Here is an 11,510-nt window from a genome sequence, read left to right on the forward strand (position 1 = left end):
ATATATATATATATATATATATATATATATATATATATATATATATATATATATATATATATTATTTCTCCTGTAATGAGATATTATTTCTTCTGTAATGTCTGCGACGTTCTGTCTGTTGGATCCTTTCTAATTGCTTAACACATTTTAATATAAACGTACACAGGAATGCATAAAGTGTAGCATTATGTACGACAATTAAAATAAATATGTAAGCTGTGTATAGTTTTGCATATAATTAGATTAGATGTATAGGCTTTTTCTGCCTGTATTGAAAAAGTAAAAAATGCTGGCCATCCAACGTTCTCCAATCTTTATTATATATTATAATTATCTTTATTATATATTATTTATAGTTGCCGCGATTAATAACATATATATAGTTGTCTCTAGAAAACATAAACTTATATAGCCAACTAGTAGCCTTCGAGCCGAATACAGATATGTAGTGCTATGTCAACGATTAGGTAAATGATTGGAATATAACTCGCCATGTGCACGAAAGTGTCTAATGATTTTACAATTGGAAAGCATTCATTATTTCTCTTGCACAACCTATTGTTAATCAGTTAAAGAATTAACGCCCAGTTGAGATATTCCTTGTGAAAGTACCAACATTGAGAGAAAAAATTTTGTTAATTTAACAAGCCAGTATCTTTAACCGGTGATCGGTAAATATATGACAACAAATTTTGTTGTTGTGATTGCTGCTAATCTGCTATACCAATCAATTATTAGTAACAGAAGCAAACTATATAGAATCTAACCTATCTTTTGGATAGACTTTAGGCTCGTTTACGTAGAACTCGTAGATGACTGATTTTAAGTCGTAGAAAACCGACCAAGCACAATCTAATACAGGGAGAATATTTAACTAGAATTGGTCAATTTCTTACAATTTGAGATCTTGCAACCATCTATGATTTTTTTATATATATATATATATATGAGCCTCTTATTTGCTAGCGATACTATTGATTGTTTGTTACATTGACAAATTAATTTGCAATCGTAACAAATAGATTTCTTAACAAATATCACATTTGCTTTCTCTTGATTTGTTCCTATAACAAAATCTCTCTTCTCTCTTCTCAGTGAAGTTGCCCATTTGCTAGAACGGATTTTATTCTCGTCGATCGTAAAAGCGTTTTTGGGGTCGCGATGTTCGATCGCGCTGCCATCAAGAATACCGCGGTTTTCGGTCGCTCTTGCATAGAATATGTCACTGGCTCTGTTGTGCATATTGCATACGGATTATGTCCGGTGTCTGTATAGTCCTCCTGACCACCGACACCATACCAGATAATACGTGCAGGTCATGTAATACAGACGAGTCGCACCGAATTTCGCACAAGGTGTGAGCTATGTGTGGATCGTTATGTACCTGTTAGAACAGTCTCGTACGCGAATTTGCTTTCACTTTAGGAAACCGCGAGAGAAATTACGATTTATCTTCAATGCATTCGGTGATCAGTTAAATGTTGTCTCTGAAGAAGAACGACAAGAGATTCATCGACAAACACGTGATTCACCGAATAATTAAATTACATGTCGGAGTAGTTTTCCTAATCAATTCTTGCAGCAAACAATCACTTAATTTAAAAAAATTAGTGTGTCTATGCATCGCGTGATATATTTTTCCTTTTCAGTTGTATTTATGTTTGTAAAATTTATGATGCAATGAGACGGTTACAGTTACGACACAAATGTCATAACTGCACCTTATTGCTCGCAATAACTGATTGCTTCGCGTTTGGAAAATAAACGTAAGGTAGTATCGTCTCTCTCGTTCTCTCTTTTTCACTTGACTGCGCGCCTATTAACGATAGGAGAAATTCCGGCCTGGGATATAGTTTAAACAATTTATCCCTTCGAAATAATCTTCATTTTATCTCGGATATCGCCTCGGATAATAATGTTACTCCGAACTAGACAAATGATCAACCGCCACGCCGATTGGCCAACGTTATGCCGCGCGATAATCGCTTTTGAACGACCCGACCTGTTTATCCAGATAAATAATCGCCGATGTCTCGTTCAAACGATTCGCTATTTCTTTTCTCGACACCCGACTCGCTTCTTCCTTCTCTCCTGCCGATCGATTTGCCACCGCTTTGAATTCAAAACGCATCACGTCGCGTGTACGTGTACGAGATATATAGAGTGACCATAAATTCACCCCGCGAAACGCGACAGCATCGGACTTCGCGAGCTGATATCTACATTGCCAAGTGTTGCACGATGCAAACATTATTTCGCAAAGATTCACGCTGCTTTATACAGCAATAACGCGAACTGTGAGATAGAACATTCAATTTTTATCACCGGTGCGTTTCATACTTCAATTACTATTTATTCTGCGATGCGAAATCAGAACACTATAAATTGCTCGCTGTACTTATAAATGTATTAATATTTTTTTTTAGACTTTTTTATGTAGCAAAAATATGCAATATATTTGCTATATGCAAAATTATTGCGTGCTCACGTGTAATAATTGTATTTCAAGCGTAGGAGAAAATTGAGATAGTTTTGGACGATATTTATGCTGGTTTCTGATTTCTTTTTATTTTTTTGCTGAGCATTTGCTTAATCATCTTTGTCTTTTTCTATTTAAAAAAGTTTATGGGAAACGACTTCTACATCAAATTAAATAATATACGATCGCGTATAATATAATAAATATTTATTGGCTTTGTTTATTTATCCTTCTCTCAGTTGATAATATTTGATTGAAAAGATTGAAAAATTTTGCGATAAAAAAATTTATAAAATCAGATAAATTTTCAAAATTTTTTTGTAATTGTCTGTAGAACGGATATTTAATAAAAAAAAGACTTTGGTATCAATAAAATTTCGTTCGATATCAAAATTTAATAGTCTTTATCTTCGTCTTTTGCATATTTATCTATTTATTTATCTTTTTTTTTAAATTTAATATATTAATTTTATATGAACGTAGTTAAAGAAAATTAATCTTTTTAAATGTGAATGTTTAATTAAAAGACCTGTTTGCTGCGGATAGTCAGCATCGTTTATGTCACGCGTTACTTTATGGAAAAGTAGAAAGCAATCCAGACGTGATGTGGTATCACCGCTTTTAAATATTCTACCATTCTGTCACGTAAATACGCGTCTTTACATGACTCCTGTATAATGCCATTCTTGTATAATATGCTAGAAATAAAGATGTATAAAGATGTAGATTGAATAAAATCTTTGTTATGTCGATTAAGTTCCAACAGAGAAAAGCTTTTAGTTATATACTGAAGAAACTTTCAATATTTTCTCCAACTGTTTTAAAGTTTATTTTTTCCGTTTTAATCGCTTGTGTCTATTTCATAGAGCCAGCTGGCAAGTGGCCAAACATTACGAGATAGTCGGTTCATTAAAATTTTTTGCAAAAGTTATCTGAACGAATATCTATTTTCACATATATTACTCTTATAAAATATAATTTTCTATAAAAGCATCAAATGAATTAAATTTGATCGGAATGTTAGAGAAATAAAAAATCGCTTGTTAAAGATAATAATACATTATATATGCACTATAATGTTGATTAATTCATGCTTCATCATTGCTGTGATGAAGCTTGCTGTGATTCGTCCAACAAGTATTCGAGACAGTTTGTCCGACGAAATATGCCTGTGCTTATGCACATCGAGCGAATACAAACCGCAAATACAATAGAGATTAATTCAAAGGAAATATCTATCGTGATCGCACGGTAATCCAACATGACGGTTTTCAGGTATTCCACTATGGCGTGTAGTGAACTGCAATGGCATGATAGATAAGGTCCTCACATATGTACGGATACATCGACACATTGCATTCATTACTGCAAATGTTAGCGAGCATGATGCATACACTCAGTTTATTTTCGTCAGTTTATGAAGTACGAAGAACTGACAAGAATGCAGAATTTACTCGTTTCTATTAAATTTTAACGATAGATTTTCAATCGCAATGTTTTTTCTTGAGGCTGTGTCCGTAAAATAGAATATAGGGTAAACATATATTAATAATATATTTGTAAAAATATCTATAAAGAATATATAAAGCGTGATATAAAAATATATAAAAGAACTAATGGTAAATAAATTAAACACGATATATCAATGTATATTATTTCCATCGAACAAGAATTGCTTTTTTTCCTGACAATAGACTACAATGGCAGTAAAATTTATCGTCAATGATAAAACGGTTGCAAGTTTCTTCCAATATTTGCTGCGCGGTATCCCTATAATGAATTGCGTCGTATTAACAATAAGGCGTTTCTGAAAATTTAATATGCCACGGTGCGGTTTTCTCGTTTCGAATTCGCTGCTTTGTCATAGAGATAACTAAGTACACAGTTATGGAACGCGTTATTATTGTTACAGCTCCAATAATGCGATACCATCGTCGCTACCTTTTCGCGATTCGCGTTTCCAATCCGTACATACGAATACGCCGTTGTGCAATTTCATATAAAATAGCATTGCACTATATCGAACGAACCTGCGTTGAGCCACGATTGAGAGATTCTTCGTATTATTATGAGGATATTGTTAATAATTAATCAATAAATTATTGTAGAATTGATCGTTGCAAATTCACGACAGCCGATTGGTGCGCAACAATGCAGTTGTTGTAGAACGTAATCGTAGAAGCGAGAAAATTGGGCCACGGCACATCGTGAAAATCCGAGTCACCTGTCGGTGCCAGATCCCACAGTCACGTTTACACAGCAAAAGTGCTCCATATTTATGCGTGTTTAAATCTAATTGTTGAAGTTATTTGCGACATTATAGTCAGATGCTTGTCTTTTAAATCTGAGACTATCTGAGAGACTATCGTTTTATCCCCGTAAAACGATTGCTTTGCAGAGATCCGTTCCGATTACGACACGACTGCAAGCGTAGTCATAACGTTCAAGTTAATTGCTCGTCGAATCGTCTAGATCGTCAACTGAAATTTGAATTGTAAAAGTGATAAAGCTGTGATTGCTTATCTTCCGAGAGACTGGCGGTAGTCATGGCTGCTGCTTCCTCTGTCGTTCGTAAAGATAAAAATCCGTTTGTTTCGTCACGAACAATTGTCGGCACTGCACACCATCGTTTATTTTGAGCTCAATGGTGCGGCACAAGTCACCGTTTCACCCGACACCAATAATTAATTCATCCGTTCAAGAGACACAGATGTGCTAGCGCGTGACTGCTGAGCGCGTTTCAGCCAAGTATTTCAGCCTATCCGCCGCCCACCTTTCGACTCTCCCTCTCTGTGTTCTTTCTCTATGTTTGCGTCTCGTCTACACGTATACATCCGTATACATTTAAAATGGTAAACACACGCGCATATGCACACACGTCATTACGCCGCGTGTCAAAATATCGCAGTTGATTGTCGACGACTGGAGTTACTCACGATCGATACGTTCTCCGCGAAAACGATCGAGCGATAATACGCGGATGATACCACAACATTCCCATGAACATAATTCCGTAAATCGATCTTTGGTTTATACGTTCCTCGCTGTCGATAGTTAGTCCGTTCTCCAGAACTGTCGGCATCCAACTAACCACGCCACACTATGTGAACGTGATTTTCTTGAGGGCGAAGGAACGCCTCTATCTCTCCCGGCATTTTGCTCTTTTTGCCGTACTTGGACAGGAAGTTCAAAGGGGTGACACATGTGCATGACACACGTACGCGAGAGGTCGCTTCACATACGATCCTCTCGGGGTCACGGGATCAGTCGTGCAAAAGGGCCGATAATCGAGCGTAAGCAAGCCGCGCCGATAACGCCGACTGCTTTTAACACGGCAAAATTTTCCCTGCCAATAAAGCTCTTTTTACTGCGCGATTTCGTGCACGAAACGAGATGGGAAGATCCGAAAATTGTCGGACGATGAGCATTAATTCCTAAGCGTGCGTATCTGGTTGGAAATAATTCTGCGAGAGTTTCGACGTGATGACAAATGAGGACGAAGTGGTTTTAGGATGCAGCCGCACTCCGAGAAACGGGGACCGCAACGTTGGAAGTCAAACGCAAACCTGAGAATTTCTACGTGATGCAACAACAAGTCCAGGAAACGGCGTGTGTTGAACTTACGAAACTGTAGTTTCAACGCAGTGATTCCTCCTTAGGAGCTGTAATGATTTTCCACACCATGCGTCCATTCAAATTAAAGGGATGCTAAGCATACGCTGGTTGTTAAGTCATTATTTTCTCGTTTTTATTTCGCCAGAGAATTTATCACTGTTTTTTTTTCTTTTTTTTCTTTTTTTTTTTCGAAAAGAATACATTGATGGAGATTTACGTAACGCGAAACGTTACGTTAAGGTGGATCCAAGATCGGACTAGCAAGGATGAAACGATCACGAACAAACGTTTATGCATGGACGAACACAGCAAGCGCTTTTTTCCTTGAAAAAAGAAACAATGTAAAAAATCTTGCACTAATTGTATAGAAAATTAAGTCCCGTGAAATAAGTTAGATTTCACATGAAGAGCAGATTTCAAAATCTATTTTTCAAAATTTAATTTTTTTATTTAGAGATGACAGAGATAGTATTCACTATTGAAAGATTCATATTATATAAGGCGTTATAAGCTATTCTGGGATGTTTACAAAGCATTTTTTTCATCATCAATTTATGTGTTGAAGAAACCTAGACATTCAAAGTGCATTATGTCCTTTAACCTGTAGACCGCGCCAGTATAACGCTATATAGCGTCATGCGATGACTCATATCTATCGAACAATATATAGTATAGTAGACATATATGGATTATTATATGGGTTTTATGAGGGATCCATGATTTTGAATTTTAAAATCCCAGTGGTCTAAAGGTTAACTAGATATCTTCTAATTGTTTTCTATAAAGTTTCACAGTTTTTTGTGATTTCTTGTTTTCTAACAATTATAAATTTTGGACAAAATGCATTGTGAAAGACTGCTCCTCACATTTAATGTAGTTTATAATGTGAAATTGAGTCCTGGTGAATGAGTTACACGGAAAGAACGACTTCGTTGACGTGTTTAAAAATTTAACTATGCAGATCTGAAAATAATTTTGTTGACAATCAAAATGATTATGGAAGAAACTCAAGCAAGTGAGAGAGCAAAAAAATTTTGACATTTAAGCAATCATTTTTTGAGCGTTCTACATAATTATTTTGCTAATCCAACAGAGTTATTTTCAGATCTGTACCCAGTTAAATTTTTAGATATTTCGACAAAACCATTCTTTTCGTAGTCTTCACATATAATGTAGCTTATAATGCAATGAACAAAAGGTGTCATAGACACAAGACTCAATGGATAGTTTTTGAATTACAATGTACTAAAAGTATTGTCAGCACAAATTTTAGAACTTTGATACATCGTAGTTCAAAAACTATCCATTCGATTATTATTAAGCCTTGTGTCCATAACATGTTTTTGTTCATTACATTATAAGCTACATTACACAATTTATATATAGGTATATGAAAACTAAATTATTTCATCGGGATTCATTTTTCTATATAATTAATGCAAGATTTTTTGAGCTCGTTCCTGCTATGATCAAGGTTCATTTGTTTATTCGTATTATTTGCTTGATTTGATTCCATTTATGGAAGTATATGACACCCTACGTATCATTAAAGTGATGAATATTGCTATCGATCGTAAAATGTTTCGGTCGTCAAATAAAGTCAGCACGTGCTCCGAGTTTCGAATGACATTTAACTCTTTTGTTGGAAATTTACCGAGAATCTCTGTGTAATTCCGAGGACACCAATGTCGCGAGTGGACATCGGCGGTCGCCGGAACGGCAACGAGTAAAACATTATTGGTTTTGCGACAGTGGCTTTGCTGAACGTGTACAGGTTTGTCGAGGCATATTGTATGCGTTGTTTGTGGGACACGTGGGCGTGTATATATACTCGCATATGCATATCGAAGAAGGCGAGATACACAACGCGGCTCGGTTTCCTGTTCTTCTAGATACCAACCCTGCCATCCTTCAGTCTCGATACGTTATCAGGTAATCCGATAATCGAGTTATTCTAGCTAGGTTTGTGTGCGCTACCGCCTAACAGAAGTTTCCCGATTCTATCATCGGATGGAATCCCTTCGTCACGCTGCCGCGTGTTCCTTGTTCCCTGTGGTTCTCTCTTCTCATTCTCTGCTTGCCAACGTGACAGGTGATAAATTTGTTTACGCTCATAGATATCGACTGGACACCGTACACACGAAAATTGTATACAAATAAAAGTAACGGTGGACTGATCGATCAGCCAAAGACACATGGCATGCTATTAAAAAATTGTCGAAAAGTCGACTAGCTGAAGTTACGCCATTAGTCAAATGAATCGACATTGATGAATTTTCCGTTAATTTATCAATTATGAAGCTTTTGTATTGTGGACAGTTTAATTTCACCACAATTCTGAATCCTTTGCGAGAATCTTTTAGGTGTTGTATGAATTATTTATGACTCTCGATGAAGGCTTGTTGATTCGAATTCTCGGTCAAAGAGCGAATCGGGTCAGTTGACGGATATTCGTGATGGTTTGTTCCTTCAATCGACTTGCACAGTCAGAAACTAGTAAAAGTCAAAGGTGAGCAAAGGACAAGCCGACACGGTTCGTAGACTCTCACTGATAGTTTTGTTAATGGATTGGATGTGATAAGGGCGATCGTTAACGCGCATTTATTGTGTAAAACATGGCTCTTTTATATGGATTCACTCGATCGAAAACATTAAGTTAATTAGGAAAGATAGCGAGCTAACCGGCTAACCTTTCAATGTTTTTGACTTAATATGAATAAAACGCAGAAGTGATTTCGATATAATTGAGAAAACCCGCGCAACTGGTAATAATAGAAGCGATTATTTACTTTCAACGAGCGCGATGATTTTCGCAAAAATAAGGATGTCGTTGGATCGTAGCCTTTGTTTCTGGACGGTTGGTTCATTTAAATATAATTAAACTACTTCTCATGGAAGAGCGGAGACGGAGGTGCGTATCGCGAATAAACGACGGACGAAACCGGGCGAAACTTTAGTAACACTTTCCGGACTTGCAAGTACTCATAAACTAGAACGAAAGAGCCGTCTGGTAGATAAAGAAACAATTTTACATAACAAGGTGGCGTATCTAAAAAAATATGCGTGTGAATTCGACTTTGTAAAAAGCTGAGTACTTTTGTCACGTATGGAATATATGACTTTATTATCATTTTTTTCGCAATGACTCGATTGACAGTCAATTAATTATCGCTATTCCGTAGCATATCTGAGTTTATATGTATTTACACGCGTTATGTATAGCCTGTTTTTACACACATGAGAGAATGCATGCTGACATTGAATTAACGAGACGTTAAGGCATTTATTTTAAACATCTCGTTAAGAGGTTTTGTATTCCGTCGCTGAACAAGCAATACCTAATTGCTGCCTTTGTCAAAATGGTCATCAATTTAAAATTGAGATCAATAACTAAACGTTATAATGTCGCTAGATAATTGTAAATTTAGCCCTTTCACAGAAAGGCTAAGTAAACAAACAATTTGAAGCTGTCGAAATTTCAACGATTTTCTATCAGAAGGTGGTGTGGAAAGGCCTGATTTTTGGTGAGAGAACTGAATATTTATAAAAATCGTGTAACATGAATATCTAATGTCTACTCGTGATAGTCTGCTATGCTAAGTACCATCACTCTAGAAACGATACTCCGATTACCGAGTTATACTCGTAGTTTATACGCGGCGTAATTACTATTTGAATGTATTACTCTGAGTGGTCACTAATGTTGCTATCGGCACTTAACGCAAGTAATTCTACCACTTTGCGAGCACGTGCGCCTGTGAGGAGCTTAATCGTCGTACGATCCGGTACTCAAATCGAACATTACATCTATGTAGGATGATATTCAAATGCAACACATACAATCATGACATTTTAACATCAATTAAAAAGTCTAATGACAGGCATATGAATTCTTTTTTCGAAAATCTAGAAATAATTCAGTCTTATGAAGATTTAAATTGCTTCGAATTGCTGTCATTTCAAATTGGAAGTTCTTGAAAACATTAAAACATCTCGAAACTCTAGAAAGTTTTGAATTATTTGGAAAAAACTTCCCTTAAAAGCATTTATAAATATTTAAAACACTTATTTTTAAAGACAAAATCGTTATCTATAATGATATATAAAACGATCTATCAAATTATAATATAATAATTGAAATAATAATACAAATTAAATGATTTTGAAAAAATATATTTTTAAAAAATATAAGGTTCAAAAGTTTTTTATTTTGAATAATATTTCAAATGTTTCAAGATTTTTAATATATTTTTAAAGTTTTCGATTTGTCTCAAGCACTTTATATTGAACATTATTCTGAAATTTTCATAGGGAAGTTATTAGACAAAAAATAGTGACATTTATTTCCATATTTTTATATTTGTTATATTTTTATATTAAATACATTTTAGAGATGTAGATGGAACTATCTCATCTAGTTCAACTATTTGAAGGATTATGTATGAAAGAAAGATTGATTCTATGCATTCATAGATTTGTCATTGTGCGACTATACTAAACAATCCAGTACAATAAATTACATCAATTTTGTTTATTTTTCTACGCTTTTCAATCTAAAAACCATGAATTATTGCACAGTATAGATTATTAACTCGCGTCTCGACCGTAAGCTTGATTTTTTGTAAACGTTCGCGAATTAATAATCAGTACTAGCGCCGTATCAACTTTCATTCATCGACCGTACATCTACATGCATTTAAACCTGATCGTACAATCCACAAGAAGTACTCGAAGATTAGGATAGGGACCACTTGGTGAGCCGGCTGAGCGATTTACCTCTTTTACCTGAGCTGATTTTGAACGGGGATCGGCGACCTGGACGGTCTCATCGGGAGGCAGCCGCCAGGAGTTCCTTTCGATGTTAACGCTGGCGTTCATAGCGGCCTCCTCCTCCGCCTCCCGTGTCCTTCGTCGTTCTCAGCCACTTCGTCTTTGCACGATCGCTTCTCCAAGGTCCCCAGGGTAACCCCCAGGCCACTCCTGGGGCCGAGGTTTTATTACACCAATCCACAGTTCCTCACCTGAAAAAAAAGGAAAAGAAAACGAAATTTAATAAATTTATATACGGTAAAATATGGCGTGAAGCAGCGGAAAGGTATATACACACTCGATCAATTTAACAGTGAAATTACCGAATGAATTGATGAAAGCCGATAAATATTGAATTAGAAGAGATAGAATATCGAAGGATGGCAAGAGGGCAAAAGGGGATAAAGAGGATAGATTGTAAGCTCGTGGATGATGAAGACTGGAAAAGTGAAACTTAATCTGAACTTCGGTCTAAGACTTAAGTGTGGTATACAGAGATAACGTAATTGAAGCCGTGAACTTGTCAGTACAGTATAAAACTGAATTGTACACAATATATTCAAATACATACACTGGAAAAAAAATTAAATTCTAATAAATATTAGTT

The 11,510-nt window shown here is 35.7% G+C and overlaps 1 protein-coding gene across 1 annotated transcript in view; it reads right to left on the bottom strand.

Annotated features, from left to right (window-relative positions):
- Positions 1-10,972, bottom strand: part of LOC105617257 (inactive dipeptidyl peptidase 10) — a 23,535-nt gene extending 12,563 nt beyond the window's left edge. Inside the window, exon 1 of the mRNA XM_012198826.1 lies at positions 10,871-10,972. Within this exon, the coding sequence (XP_012054216.1) occupies positions 10,871-10,972 (102 nt within the window). The remainder of the gene's footprint in view (positions 1-10,870) is intronic.
- Positions 10,973-11,510: the final 538 nt, after the last annotated feature.

This window comes from Atta cephalotes (genome assembly GCF_000143395.1).
Source record: "Atta cephalotes unplaced genomic scaffold scaffold00001, whole genome shotgun sequence".
NCBI classification, from domain to species: Eukaryota; Metazoa; Arthropoda; class Insecta; order Hymenoptera; family Formicidae; genus Atta; species Atta cephalotes.